This window comes from Dysidea avara, chromosome 6 (assembly GCF_963678975.1).
Source record: "Dysidea avara chromosome 6, odDysAvar1.4, whole genome shotgun sequence".
Classification (NCBI taxonomy): domain Eukaryota; kingdom Metazoa; phylum Porifera; class Demospongiae; order Dictyoceratida; family Dysideidae; genus Dysidea; species Dysidea avara.
Window position 1 is genome coordinate 37,438,787 of NC_089277.1, and position 16,358 is coordinate 37,455,144.

Here is a 16,358-nt window from a genome sequence, read left to right on the forward strand (position 1 = left end):
TGAAAACCATTCTAAAATGGCTAGGAATAAGAGCGTTTACTAGATGCAATCTTAGTATTACTTTCTGGTGAAACGTTTAGTCACGATTCTTCGGTCATATAAGGTGAGATCAGAAAATACAACATGACAACAAACCTCTTGAGCAAACTAGGTCAAAAATTTGCTTTAAATTGTCTGCTTTTTTGTCTACTTCCCATACATACGTACATGTGATTGTGCAACTCATCGATTCTGATTGGCCAGACAATATTTTGGCTGGATTGCACTTCCAAGCCCAAGAAACTCGAGCATTGTCACCAGACAGTGTTTGCACATTAGTGCGAGCCCAGCTGGGCACGAGATTAAGACATAGCATGCTTCTCAATGGTTATCACACAAACACACCAACCAACCCACCCAGCCACACACACCATACCTGGATGTCCCTATAAGACAACAATAGGTTTAAGATGATCTCAGCAGTGAAGAGACGAGGATCTTCATCAATCATACCCCTCAACTGCTTCAGCTCCTGTAGTGACAATATGGAGTGTACAGTATGTTCTGCTAGAGATATTATTTTATTTTTTATTAAGACTTTACACAGCACAAGTGCTGAAGGTCTGTAGGACACTTGGTCCTACAGCCTATTCAAAGTTGTTAACATAAAGTGTATTTGAAAAGGTGGAGAAAGGAGAAAAAATCCATGACTGGACCTGGGCAGCCTCGAACCTGCAGCCATCCGATTAACGCTTATGAAGTGTATTAGAGGGAACAGAGTATAGTTAGGGTTGTTGGTGAGCTAAGGATGTGTGTTGTGTTGTAGTGTGTTACCAATGTTACTCTGTGTGTGTGTGTGTGTGTGTGTGTGTGTGTGTGTGTGTGTGTGTGTGTGTGTGTGTGTGTGTGTGTGTGTGTGTGTGTGTGTGTGTGTGTGTGTGTGTGTGTGTGTGTGTGTGTGTGTGTGTGTGAGTGTAGTGTGTGTGAGTGTAGTGTGTGTGAGTGAGTGTAGTGTGTGTGTGTGTGTGTGTGTGTGTGTGTAGTATGTGTGTGTAGTGTGTGTGTGTAGTATGTGTGTGTGTATGTCTGTGTCTGTGTGCGTGCGTGCGTGCGTGCGTGCGTGCGTGCGTGCGTGCGTGCGTGTGTGTGTGTACATGTCGCTAAAGCTCATTGACAGGTCCGTATGTATATGCAGTCTAAAATGATAAACAATATTGTGCTTACCAATTTTAACTCTTCACCTTTCAGTTTTTCTCGTGACTTACGTAACTGTTTTAAGAAGAATTCCTTGTACTGTTTCCTAGCAACATAACAACAAGCTAAACATTATAATACACACATATGGACAGACATGATTGTTCCAGTGTAATATATTCAAGTCAACAGCACCAGACTCTCGTACAATTAAATCCTCACTGATTCTCCCAAGCAGATATAAAGCTAATTCAAAAATCTGTTCTATCCCATACCTCCTGTACTGGTATGCCATAAATCTTAACATAAAATGCAAATAGCATCAGTAACTTAATCATTAAAACTGGAGGCTTAATATATAACATTGGTAGGACTAGTGTTACTTGTAAATATCAGTTTCCCAAAGTTCAGTCATGCACAATGATATACTTACCTGGCATCAATTTGAATATCTTGTAGAACTTTTTTGAAACGCTTGCTGAGGACCACCCCACACTGTGGACTATCTGGTTGGCTGTTGCTAGGTAACAGGCCACTAGTATCAGCAGTTCTAGCCACTCCCTCCTCATCCACACAATAAGGAATGTAAGTGTATGATGTACCAGATAACTATATTAGGAAACAACACAGGCTATTTTAAGAATTTATATGTATGTACACATTAAGTACTGTATGTAAAATATTATGAAGTACCACATACATACATACGTTACACGATATACTTTCCCCTTTTGTAATACAATTATAATACATGTAGACAACACAAAATTAAGGTTCTTATGTCAGAAAGGGGAAGCTTTCCCTCCCTCACTGCCAGGGAAGATCTTTCTGAGGCTGACCAGTGGTAGAGCAGCTGCCACAGGACACACATACAGTAATAGCCGGAGGTAGTTAAGGAGAATGACAGCAAACAACAAAATAAGATGCACACATTATATTACTGGTTCTGGTTGTGGCAAGGAGTGAATTAAGCTATAGACTTTTGTAAGCAGATTTCCTCATATCTTCTACAACAAAGAAAACAAGTGGTATGACCGTGTGTGGCCATGTGAAGGATGCTTTTCTATTTCATGAACACATTGTTCAGATGTCTGAGTTTTCTCTGTCATGAGACTGGAAACAGCTGGGCAGTGATTTCACCAGGTTGACAACATGAACATCAAGGGCTGTGCGATAATGGTAAAACCCATATCTTGATAAATGACAACCATTTTATCTTGATAAACAATATTATCTCGACAATGTAGGACTGTTTTGTAAACACAATTTTACATATTTGTTGACATCAAGTCAAGTAGCGGTGGTTAAGCCACAAATTTTATCACTTCCCCAACTAGTTTGACACATTTCCATCTGACTGTGGTTGATTTACAACAGATTATGAAGATTTACTATTATCTTGATAAGAAAATTTTTACGATAAGTGATTTAGGTATCTAGATAATCTTTTATCTAAATTATCTCCCAGCCCTTACTGATAACAAACATTGAGATATCATACGTTTTTCAGAGCAGTCAAAAAAAGTTCAATACATGGATGTGTGCAATATACTGATATATCAATATAAAATTTACCATTGTGACACCAATATTAAAATGTTCATACTGTGATCGCTATATACACGACATATTACTACATGATTTTAATGCAAAATTGGCTGGCACAAAGTTTGTCAACAGTACCTCTTCTACACTGGATGTCTCAAGGTACATACCCACCTATGCAGCTAGCTAAGTGTACAGTACATGTCTTTCAGATGCGTTAATGTAAATATGTCATCAGCTTAAACAAAGTGTACATTCTAACTACTTCAACTTGTAATTCAATTTCATGAGAAATACACATTTCTGGCACAATATCGTGATATATATCGTATTGTGATATTTTTTTAAAAGTAATATGTGACCCACTGAGCAAAACCCAACTTGTTTGCATTTTCCTTGAATTTCATTTTATGACATTTTTGTTGTCTAGAGGGAAAAGCCAATGGACTGTTGAAGTTTCAGCCATTTCTGGTGAGTGGTTTTGGAGTTATAGCGATACACAGCAAGAAGAGCAAAATAATCCATTTGTACAGTGCTTATACAGAATTGATCATAACTCTCAAGTGCAATGGGCTACGGAGTTGGGACTTGTGCCATTCTATTCACCATGAACTGGGGTATATAGTTTACAACTTAAATACACTCATGCTATCAAACAAGAAGGCTGTTCAAGCTTAAAAATGGCAACGATAAAGTTATGTTTTACTGCAATGTAAACAAACACACGTGACTCATGTTTGCTCCATGGTACAGAAACAACACAAAGACATTCCTACTCTCCATAAAGAGGCAGATCCACTGCTATATTAGATTATTCGATTTTAGTCTCCTTCACTGTATACTGAAGTGATTAAAACATTGCATAAAATTATTTATGTAGCACACGCATTTTTACCCAATGTATTTCAATGGCATTTATCTCTAAAACAGAATTATGCAAACAAGCCGGGTTTTGGCTCAGCAGGTCACATATGTGATAGTTGGTGATTCACACCCCTTGGCTGTAAAGTACACAGAACAATATTGTGTGTACACATAATACACATGTACCACACAACTAGTCATACACCCCTGTAGTTCGATGTATAAATCAGGGGCCCATTGGCTGTCATCTGACTAAAGCAAACCTATACACAGGTGAGTGCAGGCATGGGGAAGGGCTAAAAGGCTATGTCTTGACACACAGACACACACAGACACACACATACTCACACTGGGTATAGTGCTAGCTGTAGGAAGCAGACTTCCTCTACGGCCTAGACCAGACTTGGGAGTATCTTGATCAATATAAGTCACCATGTTTTGTTTCATGTCAAAGTTCTCCCTCAGTCCAAGATGATAGGACAAGACAGCTTGATAGGACATCTCTGTGATATCAGCCACAGCTACATCAGCACTGTAGAACTGGTCCAACACTGATGTCTCCCCAAAGTCTAACTTCTCAAATAGTATACGTTGACAGGTCATACCCAGCTCTTTGGCAGCTGATTGTAGAGCATCCAGTCCCTTCAGTCCTTCCATTGTGTCTGGATAGACCGCTACGATAATTGACTGCTTCCCCACCGGCATTGTGTACGGAAGTCACTTGAGCTGAACAAACAGTAGGAACTCCACGTGAGTCAAAATTCACTTCAGACACTCACTTTTCGCGATCAACAGTTTACAGGATAATACTCAAGTGTCCACAGTGAGGTGTTCCAGTCTCCATTGCAAATCATAGCTGGAAGCGGTGAGTATTAATTGGAATCGACTAAAGTGCACAATTTAATTTAATCACGTGGGTTTGTTGTGTTTCTGATCACGTGCATTGGTATGAGACAGTCTCTAGGGTAGCCACTTTAGCTGTATGGCAGCACCGCAGAATCATGTAAGTGTGCATAGTAACTGTCATAAGAAAATTATCGTAATTTTCCTAGGGATATGTTAGCTAGTGCGATCCGCATAGCTACGTAGCTAGCGTCAAGATGATACTGTGATATCATCTACTCAGTACCAGTTAGACACTGGAGGGTATACACAGAAGGCAGGGCCTGTTCGAGGTGTTTACCCATAGCCTAGGAGCCTAAGCGAAAATCTTTGAGATAAATATCCTAGGCTAAAGGTTGTGTGTGTCAACCCTCAGTCTCACCCCCTACATTTTCTCCGCCGGACATCTATTGTTATTGTTATTAGTGCCGGCTTTACAGTGACCAGCACTGAAGGTTTGATGTGCTGCAGCCTCGCGTTTAGCTGCTGCTAATAAGCGGTACTACGGATTCTAGACTACATGCAAAACTTCGATGTTCGGTGTTTCTAGAGCTCCGGCAGCCGGAGGTGGTTTGCCAATGCTACAGCTCCGTCACTCCATCACGTGATGTGATACTTCAACACGCGGTATTTCAGTTGAACTATAGACTGGGCCGCCTGTCGCCTGTACCTGTATCGTGCTGTATGGTTTAAATGGAAGAAAGTGACTCTGAGCGGGAGGGAGTGTTAGGGACTGTTGAAGAGGAGTGTGACAGCGTAAACTTTGTTCTTGGTGAGAAGTTTTCGTCTTACGAGCAGCTGAAGGAGAAGATTACTGCGTACCAACAAGGGAATAATGTCCAGTTAGCCTACACTGACTCGCGGACGCTGGATGCTGCTCGGAAAAGAGCACCGAAGAGAATACAGAAAGCAAATGAAAAATTACATTATTATTCTTTGCACCTTACGTGCAATCTTGGTGGAAAGCCGTTCCACAGCAAAGGATCTGGCCAGAGACCTTGTCACAGGTATAGCAACTAAGTGGTCGAAACTTATTTAGCTGATGATGCTACGTATAATACTATGTGCAGCACGATTAAGCAGAATTGCAAAGCTTGTATAAAGCTTAACTTAAGTGAAGATGGCCAGTACCTGGAGGTCACAGACGTCTGCAATACTCACAATCATGAAGTCAGCAAGGTACAGTATGCTAGAAATTAATTACATCATGCATTGGGCTATTTCTATTACGCGTGTACATGTAATTTTTTTTTCTAACAGGCTATTTATGATCATTTACCCCGACAACGAAAGTTGACACCATCTGAACGGAATGAAGCTGCTGAATTGTTAAAATTAAGGGTGAACAATAAGCTACTTCAGCAGCACCTATCACAATCAACTGGGAAGATTGTTACCCTAAAAGATATCAGCAATATAAAGCACTCAATACGGAAAATGGATGGAAATGATTTGGAAAAATTGTCTTCTTATCTGAAGGCAATAGAAGGTAAAACATTTTGTGTAACTGAGCAATGTACATCACCAAATATTTTATTTATTGTGCATTGCAACTATTCCACATTTTCGCACAAACCTAATTTTACAGTATTAAATCGATACAATGGGTGAAATATTTATGAACAATAAAAATTGTGTAAATTTATTGAACACTTGTTTTCATGATGAAGAAAGATGCTAAGTGCAAAAACATATTTCCCAAAGTTTAAAAATCTTTGTTTACTATCATCAATGTTCCAAAAGATATGAAAAATATGAGCATTAGTATGCTCCATGTTCAATAAGCCATTCACTCTCACTTTTTTTCAAATTTTACCCTTGTAGTGCTGAAAGGCATAAATTACTTATTAATTTTATGAGAAAGTAACAGTGAAAGTCATGTTGATTGTACTCGTAAGTTGTGACTGTTGAACTAGGCACATGTAATTTATTTTCAAGTTCCATTTTGTCACTGTACAAATCAATCTTTCTGTTTTTACCAGTTTTCTTTGAACGTTCTTAGTTTATAGGCTGAAACTTTGGTTGACCATTCCTATGTAGATAAATATGTAATTAAAATGGAGTTAAAAATGCAGATCCGGTCTTATATAGCAGCAGTACTTCTTTGAGCACATAACATAGTTATCTCATATGCACTTGCATAATATATATTATGTACATGCATACTTGAATGCAGAAGTAATAGAGGGGTGTGTAAGCACCCTTCTATATCTCCTCTAACAGACTGGAAACTGACTTACTAATGGACTAGAAACTTGCCTTAAATATGTATATATGCACTACTTAACTGCATGTTTAGTTGTCTTAAAACAATATCAATTGCAGTTATGACTTATGCAAACCTCTGAACACAATCTTGAAGAGTGCTTGAACTGATATAGGATGCAGATTCAAGGCTGCCAGGCTTCCGAGGTACAGTCATGGATTTTTCTCCTTTCTGCAACTTTTCAAATACACTTAATTAATATAACATCTTAAACAGGCTGTAGGACCAGGTGTCCTACAAACCTTCAGTTGCACTTGTGCTGTAAAGCCTTAAAAGAAATAAATAACCCCTGCACTTGAAACTAGTTTGAAATCCAGTGGTTAGAAGTAGTATACTCATCATGTTATGGCTGTAAACCTGTTGCAGTGACGTGTAATCCAAGAAACAAGCTTGGAAGATACCATCAATTATATGCTATAGTACGTATTTTTTGGATTTTTATTCAAATTAACTGCTGCAATTATTGCTTTTGCAAGTCCCACACACCTGCACATGCCTACACACACACGCACACACACACACACACACACACACACACACACACACACACACTGAACGCCACAGGTGTGAGTGCTTTTTGCATGCCATATGTACAGCGCTGTATATAGCAGGGTTAAAAATCAAGAGTTATTTGGATTTTCCAAGTCAACTGAGCCATAATGTTTACAAAATATCGGATAACATGAATGACGTATCAATCAAGTTTTATCACTGCATTGGTTTAGGTGGATGGCAATGTAAGTGTGCCACTGGTGGGGTTTCATGCAGAATGAATGATTAGTAAAAATGTGACCGAATTTTGGAAAACCGTCGATATACGCACAACAGCACTTTTGTAATAAAACGCATTTAAAAACTATGGGTAAAAAATGCAAGCTCCAGAAAAAAAATTATGCAAGTTTTTATCATCTCATCGTCTCGCTGGTGGGTGAATTAAGCCGCCAATGGATAAATCCTGGGAATCATCGTGTTCGCCTGTACATAGGGAGTACAAAAATCTTTGTTTCATCTACATACACGAAAGGATTCCAAAGTTACAGACGTTTGTTTACGTTGCGGTGACGAAAGAATTTACTGACGATCGTTTTTCAGTGAATTTGCCTTCCTTCTCGAACAAAGAAGCATGCCTGGGGAAAAAAACTATACCTTGGTGGATGCACAAATTCATGGCGAACACAATGAGCCAAGATTAAATTCCGTACGTTGTTGTATTAGTAAGTTATGATGGTTTATGTAAGTGCCTGTAGATTCTTTTCTCGATAGCTTCTGTACATATCATATTATTTGCTCGTCCGGCTGTCTAGTACTGTATTTCCAACGCTGCTTAACTTAGGAAGCTGAAACTTGGCTAGTACATTCCCCTGTCCCTGTAGAAAACAAAGAACAAATAAAATGCATTTAATTTGTGCGGATATCGACGGTTTTCTAAAATTAGGTCACAAATAATGACTGTATGCAAGCAGCCTATTGCTCCACCCCTTTTCACAGGGTAGTGCTGACAGATTAGTCATTATAGGTGCCTTGTATGTAGGGGGAACATAACATTTGTAATCAATAACTCAAGAATGGGACTGTGTGATGAAACACGGAATTAGTTTCTAATAAGTTTTGGATGATATCTCGAACAGCAAGATTTACATGCTGCTCTCTGTAGGCCTTGGAGCCACACCCACTTATTGCAATTATATTGTTGAAGTAGTTCATCAATAAAAACTTATCTGGTTCGGAATAATGTACTATTTATGGCAACATTGAAATCAGGTCACTATACTACCAATTCAGATGACCTGGAAGTAACCCAAGGTGTTCATGTTCACTATTTATATCTAAAACTTCTAGCTATATTTTGGGCACCCCACTAGTATAAGTATTAAAATTTCTAGCTATATAGTGTGAGCTATAATAATGATCAGTCAGTAAAATAATTGGTATTGGTTTGGCTAAATAAGTAGGTTCATCACCTATGGGCAATATCACACATTTCCAATAAGTGGGCATGCCCCACAAAAAAAGCTGGCAAAGAATTATACAATCACTGTGTTTCCCATTGAGTTGTATGATATATAATGGATTAGTGGGGCATGGCTCCACGTATGCCTACAGCCATGCAGTAATAGAAAAATATTATCTATGCTACATAGTGAATATGACTCAATAAAGAGCTCAGACCATGATACACCATGATGCATCAATTCCCATGTCACCAAACTAAATGATTAATGTCACCAATTTGGGTCAGACGTGGATATTCTGTAAACCAGCTCAGAATGTGACCCGGGTGACTCGACCCTGATTCAACGCTGATTTGTACAAGTGTATAATGTTTTGTTCAATATTTGATATTAGATATAACTGCTGCTATGTATCATAAAATGTAGCTCTTGATCCATACCTTGGTTTTAGGGTTAGTTCCAAAATTACTATAGGGGTCAGTGGGTCATCAAGATCAGTTTCAACCCTAATATGTAGAACATATGTACCCGTGTACATACTTGAAGTGCTCTTTAGAGCTTCCAGGATCAACAGTTGAATTTCTGTGTGATGAAGACAAGAATCTTGTTGGTATTGTTTTTCAAGACGGCATTATGAAATCAACCTTTTCTGCTTTCCCAGAAGTTTTACTGGTGGATGCAACATATAAATTAACAGAATTGAGGATGCCCGTGTACTTGATGATGGTGGTTGACGGAAATGGTCAAAGTGAAATTGTGTGTGCCTTTGTTACAGTTTTGGAAACTGAGGAGTCAATGGGAAAAATGATACAAGTTTTCAAGTCTCACAATCCAGCTTGGGCCTCCTCAAGAGTTTTAATCTCAGACAAAGATTGCAGTGAGAGAGCTGTTTTTGCAAAAGAGTTTCCTGGTATTTGTTTACAGCTTTGTTTATTTCATGTGTTACGAAGTTTTAGACGAGAGATTACTTGTGACAAAATGGGAATCAGAGCTGGAGAAAGAGATCATGCTTTGGAAATTTTGTTAAAACTTGCATATTCTAGGTCTGAGTCAGACTACAATCAGCACTATGAAGTAAGCAAGAATGTGTGATGCATAAGTTGTTACCACTTCATCAGTGTAAATAGCTGATGTGCTTATTGTAGTCATGCATCTGTATTAAAACCATACTCACTGTACACATGGCTCAATCATGTATATGTGACCTGCTGAGTGAAAACCCGACTTGCTTGATTTTACAACTACTTTGTTGTTTAGAGAGAATAAACAATGGGGTGTTAAAGTTGCAGTCTTTTCTGGTCAGTACTATGTACTTTTGGAGTTACAGCACTAGAAAGCAAAATTTGCAACATTGCCGTGAATTGAGGTATTCATCAAGGTACGATAAACTTACATTTTACAACATAACTTACGTTTTCTTTGTGGTACAAAAATGAAGCAAGGATATTCTCCATGAAAAGGCAAATCTAGTGATGTATTACGCATTTCAGTTTATGACATTTTTCACTGATTTGTGAATGCTTTATTAAATATCATCTGGCTACTTATACTGAGTGAGCTACACAATAGCTTATTAAGAGGCGTGGTTACCATTTCTTGATTTCTACGGCAATTAAGAGAAGACAATAAGTATCTGCTTAATAGTTGGCTTAAAAGGGTTCCAGCTAGATAAAAAGAGCTAGTTAACTACACATGTACAACTCACCTATAAGCGAGTTTTAAAAAGGGTTAGGCTAACTTATTTCAAAATGGGCCTATCTAAATTTGTAGTATTAAATCTGGGTGGCGCATTTCAAAATGGGTTGACTAATTTTAAATCAGTCAAATTTCGAAGAGGTTCATAACACTATTGTATCATGTGTATTATGCATGTAGGTATGTTATGTGACTTCATGGTGTTGTTATTATAGGATTTACAGTATACCGCATAATGTATGATACACAATTCATATTCAAGGAATAAACATTAAAACATATCTATTGTGATTATACGTGTGGATCATTTACTGTATGAGTAACTACCATGGCTCACCATGTTATAGGGACTTTTCTAGACGGTTTCACTCTGTTGTAATTATTATCCAAGTTAGGGAAAGAATGATAACTAAGAAATATTATATAAGTGTACTTGCTTATTACCATGTACTGTATACTGTACTAGTGCAAATCGTTGCACGGTAGTATGATTGCAATGATTTCAACATTTCTCATCAATGTATGTACCATGATCACTTATACCTATTCTTATACTGTTTAATTACTCAGTTTGCATGCCTCAACCAGCACATCCTTAATATATACCTCTTGTGTTCTGCTCATGGATAGATGAATACAAAATTATATATGTATATTTTATGTAATATCCTAATTTAAATTATAAATCATTGTACAGGTACAGCACACTCATGCATTTTTTTGAACACTTTTGTGCCCTGCTGTCAACTTTACGGAATGAGAGGGATCACTGCACATTGATGGCTATGGTGAAGAAAAGGATTGATATGAAAGATCCTGTAGAAATTGAATACTCCTCAGTTCTCACACCTTATGCATTAAATTATGTATCCAAGCAGCTTTCATTGCGGAGGAAGGTCACCATAGTCTCAGAACATGATCGAGAATGCCATATTACATCATCGGAAGGGATTTTGAAGGTGACAGTCAACGGATGCCACTGTGCATTTTGGAACACCACCAACCTCCCTTGTCGTCATATTTTTGCTGTGCGAGAAAGAAAGAAACACCCTTTATTTACTCCCTTACTTCTTGCGGAACGTTGGACAAAGGATTATATGAGAGATGCTTACTATAAAAAAATCAGAATTAACAGTTGAGGCTTCAAGCAGTGTGAGTAGTATATGATTATACAGCTATAAAATTCGCTATAATTGTATGTACAGATTTCAAGTATTGGGCATGGACCACAACGGTCATGTTTAACACAGCACCAGAAATACCATAAAAGCCATATTGTTGCTGTGGAGTTAGCTTCTCTTTCTTCCGAGGTTGGCATGACTGAATTCACAAGAAGGTACACTTTGCTACAGACCTTGAGAGATATATGGGCATCTGGAAGGGATGCAATTCTTTGTGCAGGTATGTAATCACCCGTATTTGTTAATATTTTTATGACATTTATGCAGCTCAAGATCAGCACTGCAGTGACCAAAGAGGAACTGTTGCTGTTACTGCAAGTCAATCCCTTGTTGGTTGTGTCAGTGAAGGTCACAGTGCTAATCAGAATGCTAGGAATGAAGGCAGTCAAGCTGTTGAGAATGCTGGTGAGTGTGGACTGACAAACATTTTCAGCACTTATGCAATGAACTCTTTTGATAGGTACATGTACGACACAATCTAATGCTGTTTGTAGTAATAGTAGTGGATCAAGTACCAGCCATGGTGATAATGAAAGTGATGGTACAAGAAATAGTGAAGTAAACACTACAGAAAATCACCTACTTGAAAAGAATGATCATCATGATCAAGGTACTTTGTAGTTTAATGACTACTTACTCAAATTTTGCATAGGATATCAGCCACCTGTACCATTGGTAGACACAGTGCAAACTAGAAGCAATGATGTAAATGGTGTGTGTGTGTGTGTGTGTGCGTGCGTGCGTGCGTGCGTGCGTGCGTGCGTGCGTGCGTGCGTGCGTGCGTGCGTGCGTGCGTGCGTGCGTGCGTGCGTGAGCCAAGTGGCTAGAACACCTGTCTGATAGTCAAAACATTCTAGGTTCAGTACCTGGTTATGCAGTTACTGTTGTTTCCTTGAGCAAGAAATTTTCTTCACATTACTTAGCTGCTCATGGGGACCTGATGACTTTGCATTACTCAGGTGCTAAAAGTCAAATCCTATTTGGGCAAGACTAATAAAATACAAGAGGTTGTATCATGTCTCACACTTGAAGGTATTGTTAGCCAACCTTCACCCGGCAGGAATAGTTGGCATTTGCTTCCTGAGTTAACACCTGGTAGCCATTTGATGTTACAACTCCCAGTGTCCACTAGGTAATTTTGATGTACGTAATATGGTAGTTGAAGGGTTTGATGGTAGCCATTTGATGTTACAACTCCCAGTGTCCACTAGGTAATTTTGATGTGTGTAGTATGGTAGTTGAAGGGTTTGATGGTAGCCATTTGATGTTACAACTCCCAGTGTCCACTAGGTAATTTTGATGTGTGTAGTATGGTAGTTGAAGGGTTTGATGGTAGCCATTTGATGTTACAACTCCCAGTGTCCACTAGGTAATTTTGATGTGTGTAGTATGGTAGTTGAAGGGTTTGATGGTAGCCATTTGATGTTACAACTCCCAGTGTCCACTAGGTAATTTTGATGTGTGTAGTATGGTAGTTGAAGGGTTTGATGGTAGCCATTTGATGTTACAACTCCCAGTGTCCACTAGGTAATTTTGATGTGTGTAGTATGGTAGTTGAAGGGTTTGATGGTAGCCATTTGATGTTACAACTCCCAGTGTCCACTAGGTAATTTTGATGTGTGTAGTATGGTAGTTGAAGGGTTTGATGGTAGCCATTTGATGTTACAACTCCCAGTGTCCACTAGGTAATTTTGATGTGTGTAGTATGGTAGTTGAAGGGTTTGATTCTTGCATTTGCTTTGTGCAAGTGTACATATACCGTAAATCAGGAAAATTTCAATGCAGAAAATTTTCGTCTATTAAAATTTTGATGCTACATATTTTTGTCACTTTTGATGGAATAGCTAGCTATACGTTAATATTTGTATACACAAATTATCCATATAATAGTTAACAATAATTTGTCGTTTTAATTTTCATCGATACAGCCAGCGATGAAAATCTTTTGATGACAAACTTTTCCTGTTTTATGGTAATACAGTATGTGTTGTGTGTGTGCATGTTTGTATATAGTATGTGTATTGTGTGTGTGTGTGAAATAGTGCAATCAGTAAATTACCAGGGGTGGTATTAGAACTGTGGTACAAACTTGCAAAACATTTATCACAATCTGATTGCATCCACAGAGTTACAAAGTATTAGGTTACCTAGTAAAATGCGAAAGAGAGGAAGACCTAAAGGAGCTGACAAGACTGTTATTGGTCTCCCTAGAAAGAAGTCCAGAGGAAGCAGGCCTGTGTCATTCCTATACAAAGGTGCTAAGCAAAAGGAACTTGGTATGTATGTTAAATAACCTGTGTGGATCTTGGAAGATGTTTTCATTTTTAGTGATTTTAACCTGGTTTGTTGATCTACAAATTGCAAAGGACGCCATAGATGGGAGCCGAATTATAGAAGAGGATGATGTAGAAATGAGACCTGAGATGGTTTCATCATCATGCACTGATGAAAATGTCTGCTTAGATATGTGCAGGAAGTATTGCACCCGGGAAGCATGGGCAGCTATTAACAGTGTAGTATCTATAATTCAAGCCAATCCCACATGGTATTGTGGAAGATGCACAAGGGAGATAATTGACGATGAACAGAATTCAATTGTTTGTGAAAGCTGCTTAGTATGGTACCACTTTAATTGTGTTGGTCTCAAAAGATCACCGAAGAGGAGAGTATGGATATGCCGCTCATGCTTTGAAGAATCTGCTGACCAATAGGTAGCCCAAGATTATTTCATGAAGTAGTCAAACATTAATTAATTTAAGAAATTTCTTCTTTGCTGTACTGTTATAGTTCAAATGATCAATTCTGTACTATAAAAGGTGCAGCCAGTAAATGACAACTAAAAATAATAATCACTTTCCTGGTATATAGACAATATACAGAATGACATGGTGTGTGCATACAGTAGATATGTGTGTATACAATGGAACTTGTGGACACTTTACAGAATCGGGATGTAAAACTTTGGAGTCGGATCTGTTGACTCCATTTTTCTTGATGTGGAGAATTTGTTAAAAAGTTGGTTTCACTATTTCAAATATTGATCTTTTGACTACAGGGGAACTTGAGCAGTACTTGAAATTGTTCCATGTTGGAGAGCTGCAACTTGATGTTATAATATGTAGATGTAATACCCTTCCCAAAATCTCAGATACACCCCTTAAATTGTGAGTGACAATTACACTGTATGTAGATCAGTTCGATCTGGAGACAGTCTAGCTAATATGTAAATATTTCCCAGGTTAAAACTGCATGCACCGAACACATTAACTTTCACACTTGTAGTGCTGAACTGACTATTAAGTTTGATATCCAAGAGCCCAAGTGTCTTAAATTATGCCTGTTTTTAGAGTAACACATTAACTTTCACTTGTCCTTAAATTCAATTTCAAGCTTTAAAAGTCTCTAAGGCAGGTTGACCTTTAAAATAGCATGCTCAACCAGCAAAAGTACCCTCAAATTTAATCTTGAAAGGCTTAAAATTCTCCTTGTTTTGAGAATGGTCTTATAGCAGCAACACTGATACATCAAACTCTAGTTACTGTAGTATACTATAATCTGGCTTCACCCAATGATCACGACTCAGCCTAGCTTGATAATTAGTCTGGAAGCTATTTAACCATGCAAGCTCCCTCTACATTCAGAGGAACATGTTGCTGTAGACCTTCAGTGCTGGTCACTGTAAAGTGTTAATAATAAATAAAATAATAAAAGATTTGTTAACCAGACTTTTCAACTTGCACTGCATGAGTAGTTACTAATGATGACGATCAGTAGCTAATTTGAAGTGGATCACCACACTTCATTGTTCATGAGGAGTACCTATAACACTTAAAACACGGACTTAAAAATCCAGTGGACACTTTCCGGCTCCCCTGTAGAAAACCAGTCACTTTTCAGTCCTCCGCTTTATTCCGGTACTTTCTTCCACTTCAGTGGATCAAGCTGGCCTCAAGTACGAAATATTGGTGGTCTTCAACTGAAAGTACGCAGCACTATTGGTGCTAAGGCTACTGATACGGCGCCCCGCTTAATATCTATGGCACGTGATGAACTGACGGAGCTGTAGCATTGGCAAACCACCTCCGGCTGCCGGAGCTCTAGACACATCGTTCGACGTTTGTGGCTTTCCATGTAAAGGATCCATAGGTCGCCATGATCTCTTTCTAACAAAAGCATAATAAACCAGCTGTAAAATCTGCAACAGGCCATACCTTCCTTCATAAAGATAATAAGACTTGTGGGAATAGCAGCTACCTAATTTCCTTTCCACTCAAAGGTTTTCGTCCGTCGCCTTTATCCCTAGTCACGTGAGACACACCACACTGGTCATTCTTGCTGCATTATTTGCCTTTTAATACAAACGTATAAAGTTGCGGTATTAACTGCGACACAACTGTGCTTTTATTCAAAAGATATAGTCCTTGAAATTAGGTTAGGTAATCCTAAGGCTGCAGCACATGTTGCTGCAGACCTTCAGTGCTGGTCACTGTAAAGCATTAATACAATAATACAATACAATATAGCTACAGATCATGGATTCACAATACTCCTCTAACCTTTACAAGCTAAGCCAACAAATCAGCTGGCGACTACTACATCCTTCGCATTCAAAGGATAACTCCTGTCACCGTGATCCCTAGTCACGTGAGATGCTACCTTGTGTGGAACTCCGGACCCCTCTTATCCGGATTCTCAGTCAACCGAACTACAGAAATGACTGCTCTATTAGAGTAGAGACTATAGCTAGGTATAGTTGATAATACTGAAATTTTAAAACTTTCAGACTTAGGACCACCCCTG

General features: G+C 38.5%; 3 protein-coding genes across 8 annotated transcripts in view; 2 read left to right on the forward strand and 1 right to left on the reverse strand.

Moving 5' to 3' along the window:
• LOC136257407 (mitogen-activated protein kinase kinase kinase 15-like) overlaps positions 1-4,505 on the reverse strand; it is a 39,939-nt gene extending 35,434 nt beyond the window's left edge. For 2 of the 4 annotated variants that reach the window (XM_066050598.1, XM_066050597.1), the window contains exons 1-5: positions 4,362-4,505; positions 3,931-4,308; positions 1,607-1,782; positions 1,204-1,279; positions 416-511 (exon numbers count right to left, since the gene is read on the reverse strand). In XM_066050598.1, the coding sequence (XP_065906670.1) occupies positions 416-511; positions 1,204-1,279; positions 1,607-1,782; positions 3,931-4,287 (705 nt within the window). In that variant the 5' untranslated portion in view covers positions 4,288-4,308; positions 4,362-4,505. Of the gene's footprint in view, positions 1-415; positions 512-1,203; positions 1,280-1,606; positions 1,963-1,984; positions 2,663-3,930; positions 4,309-4,361 lie in introns of those variants that run through there. The other 2 variants (XM_066050600.1, XM_066050601.1) reach the window with 2 other exon arrangements.
• A 527-nt stretch (positions 4,506-5,032) lies between these two features.
• On the forward strand, positions 5,033-11,190 carry LOC136258495 (uncharacterized). Of its 2 annotated transcripts, none has more exons than XM_066051809.1 (5): positions 5,033-5,471; positions 5,535-5,643; positions 5,725-5,953; positions 9,248-9,756; positions 11,075-11,190. In XM_066051809.1, exons 1-5 carry the CDS (start codon positions 5,158-5,160, stop codon positions 11,099-11,101), a joined length of 1,188 nt encoding a protein of 395 aa, XP_065907881.1. In that variant the 5' UTR covers positions 5,033-5,157; the 3' UTR covers positions 11,102-11,190. The 2 variants fall into 2 exon arrangements, with proteins under 2 accessions (XP_065907881.1, XP_065907882.1); XM_066051810.1 differs by lacking the exon at positions 11,075-11,190 and adding an exon at positions 9,940-10,463.
• LOC136258497 (uncharacterized) lies at positions 11,168-14,388 on the forward strand. 2 transcript variants are annotated; one of them, XM_066051811.1, is made up of 7 exons: positions 11,168-11,529; positions 11,583-11,778; positions 11,826-11,963; positions 12,019-12,168; positions 12,211-12,270; positions 13,685-13,834; positions 13,887-14,388. In XM_066051811.1, exons 1-7 carry the CDS (start codon positions 11,482-11,484, stop codon positions 14,267-14,269), a joined length of 1,125 nt encoding a protein of 374 aa, XP_065907883.1. In that variant the 5' UTR covers positions 11,168-11,481; the 3' UTR covers positions 14,270-14,388. The 2 variants fall into 2 exon arrangements, with proteins under 2 accessions (XP_065907883.1, XP_065907884.1); XM_066051812.1 differs by lacking the exon at positions 12,211-12,270 and having other exon boundaries at positions 11,173-11,529.
• The last annotated feature ends 1,970 nt before the right edge of the window (positions 14,389-16,358 follow it).